At 38.6% G+C, this 27,006-nt stretch overlaps 1 protein-coding gene across 5 annotated transcripts in view; it reads right to left on the reverse strand.

Annotated features, from left to right (window-relative positions):
- Window positions 1–27,006, reverse strand: part of MICAL3 (microtubule associated monooxygenase, calponin and LIM domain containing 3) — a 103,496-nt gene that overhangs the window by 75,475 nt on the left and 1,015 nt on the right. For all 5 annotated transcript variants that reach the window (XR_009933154.1, XM_062491906.1, XM_062491905.1 and 2 more), the window contains exons 2-16: window positions 22,071–22,278; window positions 20,604–20,720; window positions 19,949–20,050; window positions 19,162–19,317; window positions 18,523–18,623; window positions 17,691–17,948; window positions 16,985–17,100; window positions 15,580–15,706; window positions 14,973–15,066; window positions 13,695–13,842; window positions 12,259–12,455; window positions 11,244–11,356; window positions 10,687–10,749; window positions 9,790–9,963; window positions 8,628–8,720 (exon numbers count right to left, since the gene is read on the reverse strand). Coding sequence is in view for 4 of the 5 variants with exons in the window: in XM_062491906.1 (XP_062347890.1) it covers window positions 8,628–8,720; window positions 9,790–9,963; window positions 10,687–10,749; window positions 11,244–11,356; window positions 12,259–12,455; window positions 13,695–13,842; window positions 14,973–15,066; window positions 15,580–15,706; window positions 16,985–17,100; window positions 17,691–17,948; window positions 18,523–18,623; window positions 19,162–19,317; window positions 19,949–20,050; window positions 20,604–20,720; window positions 22,071–22,278 (2,067 nt within the window). In the remaining variant the exon portion in view is untranslated. The remainder of the gene's footprint in view (window positions 1–8,627; window positions 8,721–9,789; window positions 9,964–10,686; window positions 10,750–11,243; window positions 11,357–12,258; window positions 12,456–13,694; window positions 13,843–14,972; window positions 15,067–15,579; window positions 15,707–16,984; window positions 17,101–17,690; window positions 17,949–18,522; window positions 18,624–19,161; window positions 19,318–19,948; window positions 20,051–20,603; window positions 20,721–22,070; window positions 22,279–27,006) is intronic.

Consider the following 27,006-nt stretch of genomic DNA (forward strand, 5'->3'; position numbering starts at 1 on the left):
ACTGCAGTATCACACAGCCTTCAGCTAATTTGTTTGTAGAGTACAAAAGTAAATGGACCAGAAACTACAAACGTGTATCAAGAAATCTGAGGGTTGATCTGTCAAGATTGCCAGGGTGCTGCTCTGTATTACTAATTGTCCTCCAATGCAGAACAGAAAATTTGGTTCACACCAAGTTTACAAGAAAAAACTTTTCCCATTCAGATGCATTAATAATATTCTCTCAAGCTGCTTCCCATTCCACCTACTCCTTCCTACTAGATCATTTTCACTAAAACTGGGGCCTATTATAAAGCTATGAACTTCTGTGTCATTGCAGACACGTGTATTCATTTTCTACTGCCTGTCAGAAAACATTCGGCCCACAAGAGGCTTTTGTTAGAACACATTCTGGAAGTTGCAACAATTTTATTGCTGGCTCCCATTTATGACTTAATTCATTCAAAGCCTGTACTGGAATGTCAATTAATTTGTCAATATGAATTCAAATCAACCAGTCCTTTTGAGCTCCTATCTTTTCTTTTCCCATGCTTCTGTATAATACTGAGCCATTCAGACAGACTGTTGAATATTTCATTGTTAAGAAGGCTTCAAAGTCTCTATACTAAATAATGCCTCATCATTTTTCCTTTTACTTTGGCCTGTAGGAGGCAAGATGGAATGCCAGTTGTTTAACCATCCAGAAAGCAAGCAGTGAACACAATGCAACCATGTTCGCATGAATTAGCGCAAAACATAACTCTTCTTGTTCTGCTGCAGCCGCAACATACTTCACTAAAGAGGTGGAAGACAAAAAGAAGAATGAGAAGAGCTCAAGTGCTCGACCTAGGGCAAAATAAAAGCATATAGCAAACTGTTGATGAAGGCTTGTTGTGCATTTATGTGGGTATCGCACAGGAAGGATCGCTCCTGACACTCTCAGCAGTTCCAGTGTGTTAACAGCAGCATTAGGATAAGTGCGCTTCACCATCCCCTGAATTTGACCTCTGTATTGCACACATCCACTACAGCTTTGTGTCATCAGCACCCATGCCATATGTTCATGCTCTTTACCCTTTCCTGTCTGGGACTGTGCTCCCCAGGATAGCCGGAACCAGGTTCCCTGAATCTCTGCAGGCAACAAATGAGGAGCTTAAAAACAATCACAGACCAATCTCCTAATCATAACACACTTTATCTGACTTTTTTCTTATGATGCAGGCAGAAAAGAAGCCATAACAAGAGCAGAAGTTTTTTAAGAATATTCTAAATCTGGCAATAACAAGTTTGCTCCTGTAGGGAATTTTTAAAGAAAGTATATATTCATATTAAGTCAATGAACAACAACATAGTACCACAATATAATCAAATTAGTGCAATAAAGATAGTAAGACACTCAGTATAACTCATACTGTGATGTTAGTTCAGAGGAAGGAGATGGAAAATTTAAAAGAAGTGGCAGAATAAATGCAGTGGAAGAGTAGAATTAAAGGTTTTAAAAGACACCAGTGTAATAAGGATACAGATCCAACTGATTTGCTGAGAAGCCTGGGCCAAGACAATTTCAGGGGAAAAAAATAATTCCTAAGGAAAAAGTATGCCTCCAAAAGCAGATTACATAACTGAGTCTAACATCAGTTCTGAGTACAGAGGGTAAAAATTCCTGAGTTAAAAGAAGAAAGACTTCTATAGGACACAACATAGAAAATGGTCAAAATACACTTTCAAAATACAGCTGGCTTTCATGACTGAACTAGGCAACCAAAAAGACACAGGACAAACAAACACTTGGAGGAAGGAAAACAGAGCTACCAGATCCTTAGCGAGTCAAAACAAACTTCTATACAAGGAAAATGAATACCACACTATAGATTAGAAAGTAAAACGCAGCATTTAACTTCCATAGTTTCTCCACCTGTAAGACTGGGGAAAATCTTTGTTCTTTCATAAAATGTAACCAACAAAATTTTCAAGGGATTTTGACACAAGGTAGGCAGCTAGGTACCACATCATCTGATAACATTACACTGCAGTTTTAATGCAAGTTTTGCTAATGAAAAGGGCTTTCCTCACCCATTCTACTTAGATGTCCTCTCCTGTATCCTTCTTGAAAAGCCTGCTACTCACAGTGTGGCAGAAAACCAACCCCCCAAAAAAATTTGTTAGGACAGTTTCAAATGGGATCAGTAGGCAGAGCTGATGTATCTCACAGATGCAGACACCACAGAGGCAGTAAAGAATGTGTGTTGTGGAGGCTGACAATAATTAGACCAGATAAACTCCAACATGCAATTAAAATTCGAGAAATCACAGCAATAAGGCAAGTCAAACTTTATGCCAAAGAATAAAACTTGTCTACTCTGCTAAAAGGTAATGTTCCTTTACAATTTATAGGCATACAAGAGCTCAGCATAGAAACATGCTTCACCTCTGGGGAAATTAATTTGTATAATCCCTATGCAATGTCATGACAGCTCTAGGGAATTGCAACTGCCTTTTCAGGACCTCTAGCTCAGGACTGATCAAGAAGTAGATTTGAAAGTAGGAAAATGAAATCAATAATTTAAAAGGATACAGCTCAAAGCAGCACAATGACAATATACAAGAAGACAGAAATATTAGGAGGATTTCAGGTAATATTTAACTGGGACAACAAATACATGTGCACAAACATATGGATGCACATTTATACAGTGTGCTCTCAGTACTCCAGGTTCAAAGTCAGACTGAGATAAGAGTCTGGTGTGGGAGAAACAGAAGGACGATAGTGCACATGTGCAGGCCACTACAACACTCAAAACCCACTTCAGATAAGCAATCCTAAAGAAGTTACATGGATTCAAGGGCCAATTTTCAGTCACACTTATTTAAATGGAGAGTGCAGATGGAATAAAAGTTTAAGTTTCTTTCCCTGCATTACTCCAAACATTTAATTTCTGCATCTCAAAACTGAGAAAGGCTACTATAATAAAAAAACCACCTACAGCAAAATCTCAGTCTCCAGTGGAGACTCTTCATGCTTCCAGTGAGTGAATGCTTCCCTATATTCCTAACCTAAGTGGTTGAAAAATTGTTATCATCACCTGAAAGAAAGAAAACTGGAAATGTATTTGCAAGTAAGCTATTTGGTAACTGAGCTAGTCACTTCTATAAGCAGCAATGAAGAGAAAGGGACAGAGCATGCAGAGGGAATCACCTGCTGCCTGGGATACGGTGGAGAAGAAGATGGAGTGGAAGAAGAGAGCATGATCACTTTTTTGGGACAGGTCCGAGAACGTTCCTTATGCCTCATCTTTTTTTAAAACAGAAAAAGAAAAAAATAAATCATAATAATGGTAGAAAAGAGGTAACATTCCCACTGGTTTGGTGTGACAGGCCAGAATGAGTGAACTGAGACCACGATCCTAAGCTCACATGTCTCTCGAATGAACTAAAATCACAGTGTATCCAAAGTTGAGAGACCCACGTTTTTACCCAGAGCCACACGATCACATTTGATAGTGAACACAGACTTGTATCAATCAGCAATTAAACCAACAGCTTTTGAGTCAAGGTCTTACAATCAGTTAAAGGCAAAATTTGAAATTCTCCATAGCACAATTAGACTGCTCTCTTTGCTTCATGAAAAAATACTTATTGCTGTGCCTTAAAATGCTTGAAAATATCCATCCTGTTGGCCTAATTACTCTTGCTTGCAGCTCAGTACTAATACAATTCAAGTCTCAGTGTTCTGTTCCCTGCTTCAGATCCTTCCTCTCTAATTTACAGACATTACAACACCTCAGGCAAGCTAAAATGTACTACATTCCACTAAAACAGAAATCCAGCTGGTTTACAGATAAAATAGAGCTGTATCTAATAGTTTGCATACTACACAATGCACATACATGTCCTCAATTTAAGACACCAGAAAACATGCCCTTCTAGTGATGTACCTCCTGATTATGTACAGTCCTTTCTCCACCATTTCTTGTTTATTAATATGTCTTATTCCTGATTTTTCCTTTCCTTTTGATTTCTCACCAGAGCATATCGGGAAATGGTTGTACTGGGAAAAAACAAATGCTGTGTACCCAAAGCCACTGTTAGATAAGTCTCTAAAAATTGCACATGGTATAGAGGTATTACACACGTTTATTACTGCCCTTGCAGATGAGCTGGCACTAACATCTGTTTGGGTGCTCTCTTTTCAACAAAACAATTAAATAAATAATACACTCCTCTATCTCAAACAGATGCTACAAGCAGCTTAAACTAAAGCATATGACTTTGCATTGCAGTGGATGAGAAACATTGATTTGGCAACATTATCAACCATAAAGCTGCTCATGGATTTTCATTTGTCTGTGGCCAAGTTTACATTTCAAACATCAAAATTTTCACAAACTTGCTTATTTTTCCAAGGCAAATCTCAGAATATAATATTGGATGAATGCATTAAGTATGTGTTCAGTCAGTCCTTCAGTAGAATCTATTTCTGAGCACACAAAGAAAAGGAAGACTACAGGAAAGCAGAAAAAAAAAATCAACAGATTTAAATTAAAATTTTAATGTAAAAAAAGCAGTATTTGCAGAAGTCATTGGTGTTTTTTAAGTCCCCTCCTGTTGAGGTTTCAGCTCTTGCTGTCTGTGGTCATCTCACTAATCACTGATCTTCAAAAAATATAGTTCCAACAAAATTACTGCAAAGTTTTGCACCACTGCCCTTTATCACACTTTAGGGAATGGTCTCAAAAGAATAAGCAGCAGATCTCCAGAGGCAGAAAAAATGAGCAACCAAAAGATATGGGATCCCCATCTTAAAAGTATCTTTGTACACATCAAACATGATTTAAGCTTATGTATTACACACAAAAGCTGCTGCTCACAGGAGACCTACGGAACAATAGCAGAAGATTGCTGAAGGCTGTAAGCTGAGAGTCTGGAAATCCAGGGCGAAATTCACTTCCAAAGGCCTGTCTCTCACACCATGCCCAGTCAGAAACTCTACTGGATAGACCATATGGCTGTCAATGTCTTCACGATCCTGGATGAGACGTTCTTTCCCAAAAGCAGACAAAATGACTCAGAAAGCAATAGAGCACATGATGGAAAATGTTCTTGTACAAGCAGGCATTCATTTGAGGAGATTAACCACCACACCATGAAACACAGTCCAGCCTTTTTAGGTGATACTACCATCATAGAAAAAAAATTACACTTGCACTGTGTACATTTATTTCACAATATGTTCATGCATCATTAGATGTTGCTGCGATGCTCATAAGAAACCAAAAATCAATTTTGACAACACAGGTCAACATCCTCAAAGTGTAACTCAATAAATCCAACTTTATAATCCAATTCACAAGGGATGCAGACCACACAGAATGCTGTGAGGAGCAGATTGGTGAGGTTTTTAATCCCCTTGTTCTTTGGAAAGTATTGCCTTTCAAGAGAGACAGCATTAAAAGTCTTGTGATGGAAGTAAAAACTGCTTCAGAACAGATTCTATCAGGATTTCACGATTTCTAGGAATTCTCTCTTAGCAAGCCACCCCTACCCCACCTATACAAAACACAGAGGTGTCCTGCCTTACAAGCTCATGGAAATGCTCAGCTAATACCTTAATTCAAGGGTAAAGGAAGATTCTAGATTTAAACTGGTAAGCAGGTACAGGTAAGGAACTCCATCTGACAGACATCAGCAGGAAATACCCCAAGGCAGATGCCAATTTCTCATCAAAAATGTGAGTCCAACCCAGACTATTTCCTTTGCAACTCTCTTCCTTGCAACCACTCTTATACAAACATACTTTCCTCCTTCCACCCAATTTCCAAATGTCAGGAAAAGATAGGAAGAACCAAACCTGTCAATCATACAACTGCTCCTCTCTCAAACAAGGAAGTTCATTTTGCCAGCTAGTAAGAACATTAGGCAACCTATGGTTTCTCTCAGTAACACCCTGCCTTTGTCCCCTTAGGAGCTGCTTTACTCCTCTTCAAAGCACTCTCCACTAGAAGGTATTTGCCAAGTGATATATTCAATCAGTAGCAGATGTTTATGCTCATGAACTTCAACACCTGTGCCAAAAGAGAAACATTTCCAAAAGCTTCACGAACTGCTTTTTCTACCAAACATACATCCTCACTAAAGGACTTGTCAGAAGCAATATTAATCTTTTACAAGTGTGTGCTGTGATGAAGACCTGGAATGGTCTGGTACTGGAGGTGGTGGAGTCACCATCCCTGGATGTGTTTAAAAAAAGACTGAATGTGGCACTCAGTGCTGTGGTCTAGTTGAGGTGTTAGGGCATGGGTTGGACTCCATGATCTTGAAGGTCTCTTCCCACCTGCTGACTCTGTGATTCAGTGACAGGTCCCGGTGCTCAGCAGCCCTTCCCTGTTAGCAGTCTGTCATCCAGGGATGAGCTATAAAGCCAGAGTGACCAATGTCAGCCCAGAAGGCCAGTCCAGCACCATCAAAATGTGCAGTCTCACAACTATCAGGTTCTGCCTAAGCAACCAGAACTAGAAATCTCAGCCGGCCAAGGTACTGCTGCAGCAACAACTTCCTGCAGGAGGGGTTTCTGTCCAGGCTTGACAAAGCTGGCTGCTTGGCTCAGAGGTCTCAGCTGATCTCTGTTCAGTCAAGAATAAACAGCTCTGTGCACGTCCACAGCTTTTGAATGAAGCTAAGCCATATTCTTCCCTTCCCCAGGCACACAGGAAGGAACCTTTGGAACAGGGATCCTATCAGTGGGGTTTTGATCCTTCTGTATCCTGCAGATTTTGCATTCTTGAGACCCAGTTTTATACTTCTTCATTACATAAGCACTGAAAATCCTGCAAGAAATCCAGACCCAGGAATCAATCATCTCCTGCTGACGCAGTAAAGCCAGTCAAGGAAAGATCATCCCCATGTGTAATATTGAGAGGCAAATCATCCACACAAGGTAATCACTGCCAGTATTGGGAAAAAAAAAGTAAATCCTCTGAAAGTAATACTGTTGCAGAAAGATTTTTCAAAGATATGCCCTGCACTGCCTCCTATACAGAGATGCTATCAACAGGAGAACAGAAAGATTTTTTTCTTCCTTTTTAAAAATTTCTTTTAAGTTGTGTAGTGCTGGTACAAACAAGAACAAACAAACAAACAAAAACCCCAAACCTGCTCCCTGGTGGAGAAAAATCCTCAGTAAAATTTTGTCCTTATTTTTTCTATCAATGACAGAGATGACAGTAAGAACTTCTGTGTTTCACTATAAAGGTTTAAATATAAAGCCTTCATAAACTTTCAGTAACAGATTCAAACAGAAATCTCAAGGGCACAGCAATGTGGTATTTTCCAAGTGCTAAAACAGAAAGAGACAGTCAGTGCAATCCACTTTTCCTTTTTCCAGGAGGTAATATAAGCAGTGCTCATCAGCTCAATATTGTACAGCTTTTGCGCATCAGGTTTTTTTTCCTCCTTGCTAAGTATTCTTGAGAAATAAAATTTGCCTTAATCATGAATTATGTGAATCCATCTCAAAGTGCTCATTAGCCTATAAAGATGATTTTGATGAGACAAAATGTAGAAGAATAAACACTGAGTCAGGAAACCAAAGCATCCTGACAGTCCTAGTGACAATAACTCCCCTGGGCTTAGGTCTTCTTCCTTGAAGAGAAATCTTCTAGATCATGCCACCAATCACAACACGGAATTAATTGTGCTGAATGCCTCAAATATGAAGATCACCATGAATCCATATTCATCAAGAACAGTGAATTTCCAAACCAATGTCATCTTATTCCTCTTGACTTCGATGTATGCTCTGATTAAACTACAGCCAGAAAGAAGCAGATGTTTCTCCAAATTATGGTTGTCCACAAAATACCTCTGAGCACTCTCAGAAACATGAGGAGGCCATTTGCACAGGGAAACAGTGGAAGCAGATGAAGCCAGTGACGTAAGTATCCTTAAATGCCTGAAAAGATCATCTATCAGAAGCCTTAGTTTTTGAAAGGGCATGGCAGAAAGTAAAACAGCAACAATGACAATGACCCAAAACATTGGAAGGAAAAAATTTGATACCTGCTGATTTTTCTGCTGTTGGCCCCTATTCTGAACCCCTCTGTGGAAGAAAACCCAAAATCTACTGAATTCACAGTAACAAGTGTGAAAAGTTGGCAGGGAAAACCTGCATTGGAGAAAGAGTCATTAAAGAAAGGGAAACCACAGCAAAGTCTCCTGCAACTACAGAACACCTAAGATTTCACATAGGAGTAGCAAAACTGATAACCAATTTTACTATTTATATCAAGGAAGAGCTTTAATATCATAGATATGACATCTTTTAACTCATGAATTTCCATAAGTGCTTACATGTTTCTTTTATTTCTAACAGAAGAGTCTAGAAATTCCATAGCAAAAATTTCTGCTGCAACATCCATGAAAGTCTTAGTAAATTGAAACCAGCATAAGAGGGCAGGGAAAATTTGATTAAATATTTTCGAAACATTAAACCATGCATCATCACCAAAGGGAGACGTTGACTTTATTCACTGAAAGTTATTTAAAATAACAGACTCAGACAAGGTGCTGGAAAAGGACTTATTTAAAAACACAACAGTGATAGATGGTGTTGGGTGCAGGCAATGCATTGTAATCAGAATGAATTTCTTTACCTGTTTCCACTGAGGTATGGGAGCAAGCCGGCCCTGCTCTCGTCTGCTGGATGGCTGGCTGTGAACACGTTCTTGATAAGGCAGGACAGGTTGCTGCATGCAGGTTGTAGGAAAGGTGGGACCAAGGAGGAAAGATAAAACAGTGAAGGAAACTCAAAGAAAGCCATAGGAATGGAATACAGAATAAGACAGACAAACATTTAAGAAAAAAAAAATAGGGTAGAGGGGAATTCATTCAGCAAGTAAAATATAAAAAGAAAAAAAAAAAGAAAACTTCACATATTTTTGGACCTTTCCTTTAATTTTATTGTTTCTTCAATCATTGGCCGAGTATGCCAGCCAATGTGCAGCAGCTGAAGAAACATTTCATTGTGTGGACAGACATCATCATTCTGATTATGTTACACTATTAATGCTGATGTGTAGTATGACATAGACAAACTTGACCTGGCTTTCAAAGGCAGCCAGGTCAGTTCCCACTCACAATATGGCCATGGCAGCACAGAGCTTGGCACAAGCTACAATGATGGACTCATACAGCAGAGCAAGGACTCTGGCACTTACACCACACTGAGCCTCATCCTGCTGACACCGCACTGCCAGCAGCAGGTTGAAGTGACTCAATCTAACTTCAAAGACAAGTACCCTGCAGTTGAAGCAGTTCAGATACCATCCTGGATAACAAACAGGCCTCACTTGGAATGACACAAACATCCTGATTGCCAAGAAACTCCCAGGCATTTCTCTGCTGCACATATGTACATGTACAAAGCTTAATCACAGTTCACAAGAACAAACAGATACAACCTGATATGAAAATGTTCAAATCAGAAATTAAATGGTTGCTCTTAAACAGTATAAGCAGAGCATTCCTAGAAAGCTTTTAAAGAGCAGTCATAGTTATAAAAGAAACTAAATTGCTGATAATATGTTTGTGAAAGATTACATAATAAAGGCAATAAAAGAGAAACAGACTTTTTTTAGGAAGTCCTTCTCCAACCTGTACTCGTAAATTTTAAGCTTCGGGTAAACTTCACTCTTCTCTAGGAGAGCCTTTGAAGTAGAAAAGCAACACCAGCATCCAGTCTTGAGGACTGCATGCTATGATTCATGATTTTCCTCTACAATTCCAAAACAAAGGGGTTTATTACACATCTCCTACCTGTCTTCGTAAGTTTGAGGATGGCACTGGTGCATTCTCTTCAAACTTGGCCAGTAGTTGGGTTGCCATGGACTTGACTTTGTTCTGATTCCCAATGGCAGCATCAATTCTCCTCTCTGTTAGGGCGCTCACCAGTGTGGGCCTTTCTTCTCTGTAGCTTCGTGGGAGGTCCTCCTAACAGTCAGTGACATCAAAATTTAACAAGACACAACCAGATTATCTTTTCCTTTCTACCCTTTTGAAAAGTCTGTTATGCTATAGATGTTAAATCTCTTAGCCTCACTTGAAAGCTCAGATTTTCATTTCCTTTGGTACATCATCAAATGTTTTGTTCAACTTTACTGATCTTTTCAACCTTATTTAATACACTTACCTACCAAAAAGACCTCAGCTGGAACAGCCCTGTGAAGGCGTTGACATAAACCGAAGGCCCATCTTCAAACAACAAACTCAAAAGCACTGAATTTTAATTCACCTGTTCCCATTTGGCTGCCAACACTGAATTTGAAAGATTGCTTTATGGGGCATACTGGAAATGTATGCTTTTTGCACAAACCAAGGTTAAAGTTTAAATATGCATCAAGCTTCTGACAGTACTGCATGACTTTACTAACAAGTTTTGAGCGTTGATGTTCTTAAACCATAGCAATTTTCAATTAAAACAAAAATATCAGGGAACTGCAACATTTCATCTGTTGTGCAGTACTCTTTCATAAACTTTAGTAAAATATTTGCACTAAAGATACCATGAAAGTGTAACATCTGAAGAAGAATTAAATTTAATCAAAAAAGTCCTATATATACCCTGCCTGGGTACAAAAAAATGAAACAAATGAAGTGGGAAAAAGGTACCTACCATTTATTTTGCTGCCTGATACCAATCACTGTAATACTTACATCCTCAGATTGGCTGGTTTTTCTCCTCTTTCCTGCACCATCCAGTTCCTTTTCTTTTTTGTCCTGAAAACAGAAGGAGTAAGGGAAAAGAAAACAGAAATGAGTCTCATACCTTTCTGGGCTGAGATAAGTGTCATCAGTGCACCTAAACCAGTTTAGTTGCAAAGCTCATTTAATTCCCTGTGCTCATTCCCCATTTAAGACAAGAGTTTTTTTCCTAGATACTCCTTAGGGAATTGTTACCTTCATTTGGACAATTATTCAACACTTTCAAATAATTGAAAACTGAGCAAGTAGCTATGTTCCAAGAGAAAATATATGCCCAAACGTTACCACAAGACTAAGATTTTAAGACTGAAATACACTGCTGAGAGTACATACTACAGACGCAGTTTTGCAGTCATAAATGTCATATATTGTCCCATACCAGGAGCTGGTGAACACATGGTCTCTTGCAAACTAACTACACTAACAAATACTAACGCCTGCATTTTTAGCACCATTGCTTAGACAGCAGCCTGCCAGTCCCAAGTGTTCCCAGGGCTGTGCCTGGTTACCTTGGGAGTGCGCTTCCGAGAGATGCTCTGTCCCAGTTTGCTGAGGAAGGAGATGGGAGACTTGGTACTGGCAATCAGGGCAGCCTTTTCTTCTGCATTCAAGTCCAGGTTATCTGTTAGTGAAAATAGGCAGAACAAGAAATGCCATGAAGTTTTTTTCTGTGGTGTTGTTATTGAATACACAACTGAAGGACTCACTGATTCTCTTTAACATGCCAGTCTTTTACTTAAATTCTCTGTACAAAATGACTAATGTCTAGAATTAATACCTTTCTCAGCTATCCTGCTTTTTCATTTGCCCAAAGCAGTTATTTTAGGGTTTATAACCATCCATAACAGTTACTGTGTTTACTCTATTTACTTTTATATTCAAAGAGCATGATTAAAAGACCATAATGTCAGTATTCTTAAAAAGAGTTCATAGTTTTAGAAATAATACATTATACATACTATATTTTTGAAAGGCTATTAAACCTCATTTTTCTTCCTCACCAGAGAGACACAGGTGAATTAAGATCATCAGTAATACAGTTGTAACATTATCAATATTTAAATGCTGGCCATATTGATTTGGGTTAGGTAGTTATATCTTTCAGTTCTGATCAAATATGTTTTGTTCCTCATTGGCCTGAAGTCAGTCTCACCATTCACAGATAGAAAATATGTATAAAACTCAGCTGGTGTTTTGAAATTACCTGTTCAACAACTACTAGCAAGGCACCTAACATTAGCTAAGGCAAACAAACAATAGTAAGAAAGCAAAGAGCTTACCTAGTAGTGCTGATGTGAGTTTAGAACTTTTGAGGACACTATTTATATTAACTCCTTATTTTGCTCCAGCTGCTGCTAACATGGTCTTTATCAGCACCAGTAACAAGTCAACATTTTGTAATGTAAAGCTACAGTGAGTGACTACTCTAAGTGCTCATGCAGAAGCAGCATGAAGGTAATTGAAGCACACACATTCACTCTGGAGCAGTCTTCAAAACTGACAGAAGTGCCCCAAACTGCTTACCACTAGAGGGGATGGTGTCTTTGAACATCTCATAGAACTGTGTGAGGTACATCACCATCGACAGCTTATCTGGCTCTCCAACAGATGCCATTTCCTTTCCAGTCATAATGGGAGATATTCCAAACTCTTTCTCAGCGATGTCGAAGGCCAGTTGGTTATTCTTCTCCACATTGTGTTCATCCAAGGAATCAAAGTCTCTGCAAACAGCAAAAAGAGGCCTTGCACTGAATCAAGTAAAAACCGGTCTTCTGAAAGAACTCAAACATCCATCTTGTTGGTTTTGGGGTTTTTTTGCCACCAACGTGGCAAAGTTGATACTACTTAATGACAGCAAACTTTGGCTCAAATATATTCTTTTAAAATTTGTTTGCTCTTCCTAAAAACCTAGACTTTTCTTAAAAAGCATTATCCTCTGAAATGTATCTCCACTTCCTCCTTTGCTGGAAGATTTTGTTTTCCCCTACATAAAATCTTCCATGTTCTTGGAACTAAATTAAATCTTGACTTTTTGTCCTCTTTTTTCTTAACTATATTTGTCTATCTGTATTTTTGTCCTGCTGGCTCTTTCCAAAATTTGTGTAACCATACAAAAAGCTATAGCTTGTAGAGAGTCACATGAACCACCTTAAAAACCATCTGAACTCTCCATAAGCTATAAAGCTATTAAACACTTTGTGTGGCTCAGGTTAACTCAAGTACACCAATATAGAAGTAATTCAGCTCATATGGATTGGAATAACTCCACAATTTTTCAGCACGTTTTACAGTGGATTACGTCTTCAAGTACAGCTTCAGAACTTACTTTTTGTGATGTCCCTTTGGGAAATTGGAGACATTGTAGATAAAAGTCACAGAGTCTTTGCTAACATTTTTTTCCAGCCAGTGTTTTCCCATTCTAGCATCTGGGCACTGTTTTACCCAATATATCACTGAAGAGGACATCTTTGCCATTCACCCGACAACTCAGTATGCAAAACTGCAACAACCTCTCTATTTAGGCTGTGCGTCACTACTTCTAGAAAGACAAGCCTGAAAGTCTTGACTAAGAGTTGCTTTGTTAGACATGAAATTTATAAAGGACCATGCAGAGACTTGCTCACAAGAGATTTAACTGAAGCTATGAACTGTTCCTTACCCATTTCACACATAAAATCAGTCAATAATGCTTTCTAGCCAGTATTAATTTGAAGCTTAATTCTGCCAAATCACCCAGAAAGGAAAATGACAACACACTTATTTTCAAATTCATCAAGCTATCATGACCTTTCACTCTGCTACTGAATCACTGGACATTGGTTTCTAACAAGTTTAATTGAATTAATTTCAATCCATTTCTTCATAAGTCACATATGCACTACCTCCAACTTCACATTATTAGTACCAAATATCACTCATTTCCAGCTCTTCCCACTTATTTGAAGCAGCCAGTTACTCACATTAAATCTGGACGGTATCTGTGGATAATGGCACACAAAGCTAAGCCACTTTTCCATGACATTGTGAGATCTGTCACATTAACACCAGCATATCCATCAGTCTGCCTCTGGCACCAACTGAGCAATTTACTAGAGCGGGCTACAGACTCTGCAAAAAATATAGCACATTTCAAAATAGAAATGCACAACAGTTTAAATTCTAAATACAACACAAATCCCATAAATCATCAAGCAAAACCTTAATGTAAACAACAAGCCCTTTCTACAAGAGGTAACGGAGGACAGGATTCTTATTTTTTTTTAATACTATCATATCTATTTTAAATCCAAGGAAGTATTTTCAATTTGGTTAAAAGTAATTATCTAAGTTGTAACTTGCCAGACTTTTCACCCTAGCCATTGTAAAAGAGCCCCAGGAAATACAAAACAGTTGCAAAGGCTTGTTAAGTATGATCAAAAGGACATATAGGTGCGATGCTCTCTAAGCCCAGACATACTACTTCTAGAGGAAGAACTGCAAATGTACTTCTGTAACTTCTTCTCCCTTGAAAACTTTCCTTTAAAGCTCTGACCTATTCTGACCCTGTCTTACCAGAAGATTTGATGAGATTACAGCCTAAAGGGACATGGCTGCAGGGCAAAGAGCAGAGACTACACAGCTATTCAGCAGTGAAAGGGAGGCTTAGCAGCCAAGAGCCACTCTGGGAATCCCAAAACACTATCTGGGCATCAAAGACAAGGTGTGCAAAAGAAAAAGCCTGACATACCCCTCAGGGTACAAGTAGACAGATACTGAAATGCTTATCACAAGGAATCCAGCTCTCAGAATGATGGAAGCAAAGTGAGGTTTCATATAGTTGAGAGACAAGATGAAGAAAAGGAAAGCAGGAACATGAAAGACTGCACAAGCAATACCTTCTGCTACATTTGTAAAAAAATCTGAGTCAACTGTTAGAGTGAACTCAGTCCAGCCTCCTGCACTTTAAGCAAGGACATTGTTAGAGATAAAGGAGGTGACAAGCACTGCCTATACAAATAGATATGCTTAGAAAATTAACAGCATTATAAGGCAAGGGATATCAGGCAAACAAAAATAAATTCCCATGTTAATGGAAACTTGAAAAATTGAAAGCTCAGACTGTTGACAAAACAAATACTGGATACATTTTCTAAATGCAAAGGCTGGTTAAATAACACCCTAGAGTCCTGCTGCTCTCCAGTTCCTGCACTGATCCAGCTCCAGAATACCAAAAGGAATAGGACAGCAGCCAGGCCTACCATTTCGAGTCAGCTTTGGTGTCCTGGAGTTCACAAAGTTCTCTATCTCCAGGTGAATGTCCTTCAAGTCTCCTGTATTATACAAGTGGCGTACCTAAAATGACACACAAAAATATTTAAGATGATAAACGTGCTATGCACCCCAGATGAACGCAGAAATAACCAGAAGACAATGAGACAACCCAAGGTACAAAAAGGAAGATAGGTTCATGTAGGTAGCAAAAATTCTACCCCAAGAACCTCACAACAGCAAGGATCAGCTCATCAGTGCAGAACAATCCAGCTGACTGTTGCTATTCAGTGGATACCAGATTGCAATGACTGACTGCTAGTCTGGATTATTGCAAAGAAAATGCACATACACACATAGAAAACATAAATGCATATGTTTCCTGTATCGTTATATCACAGTTAAAATTATCAAAATCAAACATTCCTAAAAAAGGAATTTGTTTAAGTACAAAAGTCTATTCTTGACTGATGAATCTGCCTTTCACTGCTTCCATGTATAAACACATCACTCTCTGCTCCCAAAACACTGGCACAGCTTTGCATGAGGAAAGACACTGAAGATTACAAGCACTCAGAAGCACCATGTGTGACTTACCTGCTGTGGCCGCAAGAAGTTGACGTTGATATTGGGATATCGGGTGGCAGGATCAATGCTGTAATGGCTGAAATTTTTACTCACGTTCTCTGGGGTGGTCTGAGGCAGCAACCTATAAATGCTTTCCCTTGGGAAAATAACACAAAAAAAAGTTTGGGGTTTTGTTTTGGGTAGTTTGTTTTGTTTAGGCTTTGTGGTGGTTTGAGGTTTTTGGTTTGTTTTGGCTGGTTTGAGGTTTTGCTCTGTTTTGTTTTGGTTTTTTAAGAGATGTATCACTACTACTATGGCTAAGTAAACTCTGGAGAGATAAACATTCAAATCAGAAATCTAACCACTTCAGACACTGCATAGCTAAGAGTCAGCATAAACATATTAAAATCTGCACTTTAATACAACTTCAGAATTCCAAAGGAGGGAAGAGAACAATACACTAAGTGAAACTGAAGGGGCCGCCCAGTAAAATATAGGCACTGAGACACAAGAGGGGCTCAGGAAAAGGGTCCACCAAAGAGACGGGAGCATTTGCCCTGTGAGAAGAGGCCAAGAGAACCGAATTTGTTCAGTATGTGGAAGAGAAAGCTCAGGCAAGATCTTACTGCTGTATGAAGCAGCTAATGGAAAGGTGATCGAGTCTGGCTTCAACAGCAATATTATTCTCCTTACTGTGTTTTAAACTCAAACAAATGGAATTTTAAGTATGAATTGTGCCATTCTGCAATTTTAGAAATTATACTATAGCTCCTGATGGTCAGAAGCTGCAGTTGCTGAATTTTAAAATAGAACCTACAAACTGTTGCTTTTACTTACTCCATCTTCTAATTATCTGAGTTCTGATCTCCAAGAGAGCACCTTGAGTTACAAAACAACACTCAGGCAAAGCTGATTAAACTATCGAGAACTCAGTACTTCATAAGAGACAAGATGATGTTTTGCTTACATGAAACAAAGTGACCAAGGACAACATGAAAAATAGCAGGTTACAGCTTCTTTAAAAGAAAATAATAAAAATTATTCACAAGATAATAGGAGATGGCAAGAACTTTTATATCTGGTACTTTCAAGGCACCTACATCTTCATCTGGTTTGCCACTGAACAGCTTATGACAGTTAGGCTCAGTCTGTCCATGCAATGTTAATAAGGAAGAAAAAAAAAATCCTCATCTAATCTTTTAAAATTAGGACCAGGAATATTCTTACATTTTCTACTCCTCCATATACTTCTGTTTATCGACTCCTTTGAAATTTTTTTTCTTCAATTGAATTATACCCTCAAGCATTCTCTAAAAACAGTGAGAGTCTATATCTCCCATTCTGTCTACATATTTGTGCTAAAAGAAACTGGAATGAATGTTGTGATGTTGGAGGATTGGATTAGAACTGTAAATGTATTCATTTTCTCCATTACCTCTCTGCAAGAACTTCCAAAGGACTAGCTCCAAGTGACCAACTTCGTACCATCCAAGCAGAGTCCATTGCAGCCAAAAATCCCCTGGCTATTCCAGTTCCCATTGGCCAAAACGGCTGATATTACAGGTCACAAAAAAAAAAAAAAAAAAAAAAAAAAAAAAAAAAAAAGCAGAGAAAGAAAAAGCATCAAGAAGTATCAAGTACATATTCAGACAGTAATCTGCTGGGAAATGATAGAAATTATAACTCAGTAATTAGCTTCAAACTCCACTCCCACTGGGTTAGAGGAAACCAGATGTAGGATGAACAGCTCATGAGCTCACTCAAAGCCAGTGTCCCTCTATTTCCAACAATAATTCTTAGCCTGGAGTGCCTTAACAGCTTCTCTTCAAGACAGTACACTTTAACCTTAACTACAAAATGCTAATTATTGGCAGACCTACATAAGGTTCTGTAGAGTCAACTCGTCCCAACAAGAAGCAGATGGAATAGACAGAACTTCAGAAAAAGCTCTGCACGCATTTTCTTAAGAGAGATCATTACCATGCTAAAAATTCTGCCTTCCCAACATTCCCACCCTTCCTTCAAACCTCCCACTTGATCCTGTAACAAACAGCAGCTTTCCTTACAGTGCACACATCTCAGTGATGGGTGCAAAGCTTTGTGCTCACTCAGAGCTCACACCCAAGAAGCTGAGCACAAACCTCGAGCAGGCTGTCTCCGACCAGCGCCACAAGGAGCTGGTGGCCGTTCTGCTCGCGCACCAGGGCCGCGTTCTCAGATGCATACATGCATGTGAAGTCAAACATGGCCACGTCGGGCTGCCCGTAGTGGTTGATGGCAAAATCCAGCGACGGCAGCTGCTGGTTAGTGGAGAAATCTGCTGCTTCCCTGGCGTAGTTCAGCAAAGCCTCCTGGTCCACGTTCTCCCGTGAGAGCAAGACCTCAGTGTCAGCGTGGTCCTGCCAAAACCAGCGAAGTAAAAGCACCACAGTCAAACCCACAAGTTTATTTTAAGATTTGTATATACAGTAGTTGGCATTAAAATTCTGACAAATCCACTCATACAAATTTGCCTGCTGATTTCTTTCATTCCAATCTGTGTTAACGCTTCCAGGAGAAAAATCTATAAATATTTTATTGCAAACAGTAACCAGTCCTGCTTGCATTTCTGACTGTCAAAGGGCTAAGAAACTTTTGAGCATTTTTCATTCCCATAAAATGAGGGAAGCTTAACTAAGCTATCAAATGCTCTTTCAGCATTATTTTATCTTAGCATGAACAGAATGTCCAAATCTACAAAGGGAGACAAGTTTGAAAAGCACAGGTTTTGCAACACTCGTCTGATGGTTTAAAATACTTCAGAAGGGCATTAATTGCCTTTTAGAACACAATTACATTCACATTCTAAAATAACAGCTGTATAAAAACATTATGTGATGGAAGAAAAGCACATTTTCCTACTTTCACCTTTCCAAAAGTAAATTGTCATTACAATTTTAGCCTACAGAGAATACAGGAGAAGTTAATACCCACATGCCGTATCACTCCTTTATCCAGCAAACTCTGCTTTTTGGCAGTCATGACAAAGTAGTGCGTATCATCTTTGTAGTAGACAATGTTCTCCAAGTCAATGCCTTGTGACAGAACAAAAGACAAGGTAGTGAAGGAACAAGTTAAGAGTTATGTGCAACAAAGTTCTACCAGAAGAAAGAAAATTGAAACTGCACGGTCAGAAAAAGTCAGAGAATGCCAAGCAACTTTCTCCCATGCTCTGGGTGACTTAAAATCTGAATTGTCAATAAAACCACAGACAGCACATTTCACCTGCATAAAGCTACCTCTTCTTAAAAATCCATTTACTGTCACTCTGAAGTTCGCATTCAGATTTGGAGTGCAAAAAGCAGAACTCTGGATTCATGACCTCTTCCCATTTAGGGCTCTGATTTCATGAAAACCGTAAGTTCTCCACTTCTGAACCAAAATAACACACATCTGCTTTGTACAGCACAACAGCTGCAAAAATAGGGAAGTCAGATTTCAGAGATAGCAGTGACTACTGACTGCTTTGCACAATGGCACTTGTTTCTTGATTAAACACACAAATCTGAGTTGCAAAGTTGTAATAATAAAGACAAATAGTATTCACTGGAAATCTGTCATGTGCTGGCAAACCTGTGGCATCTCTGAGATCCTGGAAGAACTTCTGGTTGAAGATGAAGGCCACACCACTGATCTCTTCTACTTTGGCTTCAGCTGTGGTGTTGCGGTTGATGAAGTTCGCTGTGATAGCAATTGCAAGTTTACCACGGAATTCTTTCCGGCGAAACCCTACAGGAAGGATAAAGTTGCAATGCTGAAAACCAGACACACCTTCAGAGAAGGCTCAGGATGCCACAGACAGGTGCACTCACAAAGTAAAGAAAGAGAAGGGAGTTAATGAGATACACACTCCTCCACAGAGGAAAGAACAATTGCTTCATCAAAAAATTAAATGTTGTTTAGGGAAAAAGCTCCCCACCACCCCCTCTCTCATGTCTGTTCCCAAAGCTGCAATTTCCATTAAAAGAATATTAATATGGGATTCTCTGCTACACAGAATAACATTCAACACCTCAATTCCGACACCTAAAAGTAGGAGTGACGCCACTATTCAACTAAAGAAAAAGTGTGGGAAAAATTACCCAGATAAAAGTTTATTATATATTTATATTTATTATATTATGATGTTATTTTTATATTTATTATATATTATTAAATATTTATGTATTTATTAGTTTAGAGGAAGAAAACAGAGACCACCCATGTCTTTGCTACAGATGGATTTTTACATGGACTTTTAATCACACTACCATTTGTCAAGTGTCTTTCCAAATGTTGACTGGTATGTTAAAGGTCACTATTGTTCTAATAAATTCAAGAATAAGTTCTGTTTGGAGGTGAATTATGGACACACCATTACCTTCTAAGGTGTTTCTCCTGCCATCCCCTCCAATGATTACTTCAAACTCATACTCAGACACTGGATGGGTTTTGGGGTGGACCAATGCACGCCAACCTATTCCTGTGGATAAACTTCAAGTTAATGACAATATAAATGGCAATAGTAATAGAAAAAAAATAGATAAAACCAGTTGTCACTATCAATAAATCCTTCAACACATGATCAGTCAAGAAACTCTGCAGGACAGCTACAGTGATGACAGGGCTATTGGTGTAGCCATTCCACGTGAATCAGAGGCAGACACAGCTCTGCTAAAAGTCCCTTAATTCCTTCAAGGGACACTACAAACTTTTCTAGAAAGGAGTTGCTTCAAAATCTTATCAGAATGTTATGTAATAGGCTTAAGTATTTTAGAAGCAATTACAATTTACCATGTCTTGGTCTATTTCTTTGTAGCCCTTCTGGTGACTTCGTTTCATACAGTAACTAATTTGGATTTGTAACTAGAAAAAACAAATCCTACTAAAAATCCAAGCAAAAATGGATTAATAACTATTCTTATTAATGGAGCACGAGGAAAGGACTTAACATCACAAGCAGAGTTAAGGAGTAAGAGCCTGTGTATCCTATCACAACTTCCCCCTCCTCTACTGCCCATTTCAGTGCTACTTGCTTTCATTCTCCTGGTCCTCCGGAGGGTAAACAAGCCCCCGAAACTCCACATTGACATGGATCTCTATTCCCAAGATCAAGGCAACCTTCAAAAGGATGAGCTGGAGCTGACGGATACCTGCAAAAAAAAGGAAGATGATAAAGAAACAGAAGAAAAAGAAAAGAGCACAAGTGCCTGTGTGTCTGTACGACATTACTGATACCCTGACTTAAGAGGCCAGCTGCTACTTTCTTCTTCCCCACAGTGTTCCCAGCACTTCATCCAGGCACCACTGGTGCGTGATATCACAACATGCATAAAAAATTCTACACAGTGGAAACCCTAACTCTTTTCAAAGAATAAAAAGTAACTTTTGGATGTTTCAGTCCCCTAATCAGTAACAAGGGAAACAACCAGGATGTGAACTGCAGGACAGGGAGGGAAGACAGCACAGGCAGGACTGCACTTGTCACAGACAGCAGAGAGCCACTGGATCAGCCTGGCTGTAATACGGACCTGCACCCCCATCCCAACACCTCTGGGTTACTGAGGGCATAGGAAGCTCCTCACCACCTCTTTCCTCTTCAGGTAACTTTAGCAATGAGAATGAAAATGACAGTGTGCAAACTCAATTAATTTGAAGGAAAACACCTTACTGCTATGTTTCAGATACTGAAATGAAAAAAAAAATCCTTCACCTAAACACTAAATTTTAGCTGTGCTGATACACAAAAAAGACAAAATGCACAAAAACAAAGAATAAAAATGAAAATAAATTAGAAGGAAAAAGCAATCCGCAAGACTGAAATTCTGAAGATCCTTCGTTTTACCATGTGCTGCCAAATTAAAAAAAAAAGAGAACAGACTGGTGGGCACCACCTGGCTGTGCCATGTACAGTCAATTTTCAGGAAGAAAAAAGAAAAGAAAAATAACTCCTGCTCCACCAAAGCATCCAGCTTTCAAAGACTGATTTAACAGAATTTAAAAATCATCAAGATTATTCTAAATTTTAACACAAACATCTATTTAATCAAAATGTATATTAATCACTCTTCTGAAAATTAACAAAGCCAAAACCATTTCTCATTTCTCCACACTGAAATTCCCAAGAAAGTTCAAAAACATGCTCTAATTTTTCTTTACAAGTTGCTCAAGAGAAACAGAATAATGTGGCAGCTGCAGGAACGTATCAGCAAAATAACAGAAAAATTAATCCATTAAAAAAAACAGTTTGAGCTTTAAGTGTCCTTTTCAGCATAGGAAGAAGCTATACCTTAGGAATGAAGAGATGAAAAGAGATGAAGAGATGACTGCAGGTGTTTATCTAATGACTAGCCCACAATGCACAAGGCAAAGGTAATTCTGAAGTGTGACATAACAACTGGAGAACAGGGACTGGTGTAGGCTGAATTTCCATTACTCTCACTTTCACCTTCTTCCCCCCAGGAAGAAGCAGTGCTGCTGTGCCCAGCCCTGGCTGTACTTACTGATATGGTCTATGGATCCTGCACAGAATTTGCCATAGAACTTTTTGGCGCCAAGGCCCCTCAAGTCGTGGATGGTGAATGGCCACAAATGCAGCACGTTATTGCGGGAAAAGGCATCTCTCTTTTCTATGACCACCACCTTGGCTCCCAGGAATGACAGGTCGATGGCTGTACGAAGGCCACAGGGTCCAGCCCCAATTATCAGACACTGCAAAACAACCAGGACAGAATAACTGCACAGTCTTTGGAGGAAATGGATATTTCTGCAGTAGCTTCCGAGAATCCCACAGCTCTTAGGGATAAGTGCTCTTTGTCTGAAAAATAAGCTGAAATTTCAGATCAGTCTTTCTATCTCTACCTGCCAAGTTCTGCCACTGATAAGCAGAAGCCACAACCTGAAAACGAAGAACATTGCAGAGCAGTGAAAAGAATTAGGAAGCAGGCAAGTAAAACTCTGTGCTTGCAACCATTGCTCTAAGAAGAGCTGCCAAGTCATACTCTCCAAGATATATAAGAACCTGGCAAACAGCAATATTTCTAAAGGCTTCTCCCTTCCACACTCCTTTTCTTTTTCCTTCAAAAAAAAAAAAACAAAAACAAAAAAGACCCAAAAAATACAAAACAAACAAACAAAAAAAAAAAAAAAAAAACAAAAACAAAACAAAGCCAAAACAAACCCCAGAAAACTAAAACAAAACCAGTGACAAATTTTCCTCTCATCTTCCAAACCCTGAGTTGGCCTTTCTTAAGAAAATCTTCAGTAGCATTGCAACAGCTACAGCAGATAAACACAGGACACTAATGTTTTCATAAACACCATCATTTAGAATAACAGAATAACACAGAGTAGCCACGTCAGGGCACTCCAAATCAAGCTTTTGTTGGTGCTTTGGTGCTTCTACTACTGCAGCAAAGGAGATTTCAGGGAAGTGAACATCACGTAAACACAAACTTTGTGTGACCAGACACATTTCTCCAACCCTACCTTTGTCCTACAAAAGCTCTCACTTTCTTATCTTTTTCTACTCTACTCACAAACACCATCAGATGCTAGTAAGCAGCTTGAGGATGTAAAATACATGCACGTCTAGCACTAAAGTACCTCCTGATGCAGCAAAATAATTTCTGATTAAAAACCCAAGATAGTCAGGAGACACTTCTTACCCACAGAAACTAAGGTCCACAGAGAAGGTGTTGGTATGTGCAATCAGATAAATACAGTGCACAGTCCAATTTGTCATATCATTACTGTACTTTGATTTCTACTGAGTAAACCAGAGACACAGAATAAAGACCTTGTTACAGAGTTGGCTGGCTGCTGCTGGCGTGTGATTCTTTTCCAGATCCTTTTGGCTGCAGAAGAAAGCTCTTTGAAAAATTCTTAAGTATGCCGAAATTTAATCATGAGCCAGTGTTCTGATAAACAACCAATCCCAAAAAACAAAACTTTGTGTTCAGTGGTGTCCTGTCATCCCCATCTGTCAATTTTTACAGGCTGCCACATTCTCACCACTTATTCACTGGGCCATAAACTCTGCAACCACCACGAAACAGCAAACATAAAGCCTGAATGATGGAAAACCAGTACAAGTTACAGCAGTCATGACACAGCTATTGGCATGCAAATTCCACATATGGCTACTGAGTAAGATATGAAGTCACATAAATCTGAGGGCAGAGATCCAAGTCTAGAGGAAAGGGAAGGGAATTATCACTGCTTCTTCAGTGGCTTCAGGAACCTGAAAGCATTTGGAACAAAAGGCACACCCAACCTCTGAGCTAATAAATACCTAAGTAAAAATGTGTATTGAACAGGTGTCCATCTTGTAATTTAAGGGATCCTCAATTAGGATCTACTATATTCTTCCAATTTAATATTGCTTTCTTTGTAGCTAAGTGTAACTCCCAAACACCACCTTGTCCTTTTTTTAAAACTTTTCAGAAAATTAGCTCATCATATCACAATTATCCAGGTAATAATTTTGCTTGGCTGACAATTACAATCTTCAAAGAGCCTGGATTCCTATAAGCAACAAGAACACACTGAATTGGGTGACTTTCTCAACAAATTATTTGAAAAATTTCCACATACAAATATTTATGATGGAATACACAACAGCAAAGGAACTGTACTAAAATCAGACTATTCAAACTCAGGTTTCATGAAATTATAAACTAGTTTTTAGTTTCAGTTTACTGCAATTTACTGCAACAGGAACTTAAAAGGTTTTTTCCTCTCTATCCTTCCTCCCTGCCTTCACAGTAGGATATGGTTAAAAGCCTTTAGGTTATATTTAAGAGTCTAAATGTTCTGAATGTAAAATACTCAGGTAAGGAATTTAGGGTCAAAGTTGCCTTTTTTAATACTATCTCAAAAACATTAAATTATGCTGTGACGAGACATAAATTCCAAGCACAATTAAAACCAGAAAATATTCTTTTCCAACTCTAATGCTTTTTCATAAAAAACCCTAACTTTTTATACTCTCAGGCAGCAGTAACTCCATGACATGCCAAGTACAGCCAAATAAAGGCAGCTACTGTTATTCCTTGTTCGCTTTCCCTTCAGTGACTCCAAGCAATTGCTACAACCCCTTGCACTGAAGCTGTCTCACCCTTCAAAAACACTTCTTGCTCAAGATCTTTCAAACAGATTATATTAAGTTTCCAGTAACAATGCCATGGTAATGGAACATCAAACGCAAACTGAAATGCTGTATTCTCTGTATAACCAATGAAGAGACAGCACCATTTGTAACTATTTACATTTGAACCAACAATCATGTCCTAGACGCTTTCAGGAACTCTGATTATCTGAATTCTGGTTAGCCTGGATGCTGGCCACATGCACAAACTGCCCAACTCCAGGCACAGCACCTCATCCCTGAACAATTTCTAAATGGGCAATTAAGAGCTATCATACAAAGTACGAAAACTACAGAACTGGTTTATGTTCAAGTGTACAGAAGCCAGGCTTCCTAAAGAAATTACTGATTTCTAACACGGATAAAACCCTAATCTTTATTTTAAATTCTATCATCTCCACATGCGGACTTAAATTTATGTACCTTTTAATCAGCAGTTTGCAAATTACATTAAACTTTAGGAATATAAAGCTAACTGAGTTAGGAAATATCAAACCAGACATGACTCAGTTCTCAAAAGGCCTCTGATTTCAACAGCTATGATTATCTCTTAGGAGCTACATTTAAACATTTAATGGCATTTACTATTTGGATAGGAAACAAGAAATTAATAGAAACTTCATATATGAAAAGGTAAGAGGAATACATAGTGAAGTCCAGTTTAAAAAATATATCCAGTGCAGTCATTGCCCACTCCCATCACCATGACCCTTCACACCAGTACCAGCAAGTTCTGAGGTTTCTCTCTCATCATTCAATGAAGGACAGTCCCACATGAAGGGATGTTTTAAAGACACTTGGTTACGTGTATTTATTCAAAGCACACCCTTTTCTGATGACTTTTGAGCCTCAGTACTCTGGGTCTCCAGTTATTCTTTCAGAGCACCATCTGAAGGAATCTCATTTCCCTCATTCCCCTCACCACCAATTTCCTAGGGGGCTCCACCCATGATCTCATGTGCATCTGCTTCAATAAAATGCCTTTGCATGGTCTCATTCAGAGACACTGGTTTAATCAGCTTTGTCAGAGCTGTCAATTGACAAAACTTCTCCAACCCAAGAGCTGGCTACTTTTTGGCAAATATAAAATCTCTATCTTTCTGAGGTAGGTCTCCCAGTTGTTAATGCAAGCCAAACACAACTAAATGGAGTTCTAATGTCCTTCTAAATTCAGTTCACCACTTCTCATTGATATAAATGTCACACTCAATTTTCTGAATGCCTTTCATAGCTGGATGCCACCCTCCACTCACATCTGGTTTTTCGTATATTCTCACTATCAAGCATTATCCACTTATCTGCCTGTTAAATCAGTTTTTTAATGTTTCATCTGTATTACTGAACTCACCTTTTCCAGTGTTAACAAATACTGTTAAAACCTAGATGCAAAAATCACTCTTACAGTCTATTATTCAAATAAATTAAAAACCTCTACATCTTGCTCCCTCCATCTCTTTGTCATAAAAACAAAAACCATCTATCTTCATTTCACAGTCTTAAACACCCTAGTTCAATTCAACCCATTATGTTTCATTCACAGTAAGAGCAATCCCTAAATCTAATGAATGCACAGGGCAATCAATTTTGCAGAAAACTTAGAATTTTTCTCATGATGCTCATAGCACTTGCAAGACTTATTCCTAAGCACACACAAAACCTACTACATTTATCTTCTGGTAAATCCTTCCTTTCTTATGTTGCCTGAAAAATGTGAACTGTAACAGTTGGATTTTTGGGGTGTTGTTTGAAGCTACTTGCTACTGTGACTACCAACAGTGCCCAACTGTTTGATTTTCAGAATGTTACTGTAGTAATTCATTATAAATTAATGAGTTTATAATAAATGAATTTACCAAGTGTTACTATTGTAAATGCCTCCATCCTTATGAAAATGGCCACTGGAAAGAGAAACAAGATAGACAATTAAGAAACTAACATAACTTTCTAATATTCAGCTGGGGAAAAATGTAAGTCCACAGACCTGAAATTAAATTCTCTAAACAAGATATATTTCTTGTTCAATTCTATACTGAGGAATTAGTCATTAATTCTTCCAAGTAGAAATATTTCCTTTTCTCAAAAGGTGACTATTCAAGAGAAAGAGCAGCATCTATTGTCCTTAATGGAGGACAGAATGATGTTCTAATTTTATCCTATTCTGCACTATTTGCCTTTTTTGAAAAAAGACTGCTTGATTATTTACAAAACCAACCTATTCTATTCACATTTCAATAAATGATATAAAGAAATTCTTTCAAACTGCACTGTCCCAGGGGTGCAGCACTTAAATG

This window comes from Cinclus cinclus, chromosome 4, assembly GCF_963662255.1.
Source record: "Cinclus cinclus chromosome 4, bCinCin1.1, whole genome shotgun sequence".
NCBI classification, from domain to species: Eukaryota; Metazoa; Chordata; class Aves; order Passeriformes; family Cinclidae; genus Cinclus; species Cinclus cinclus.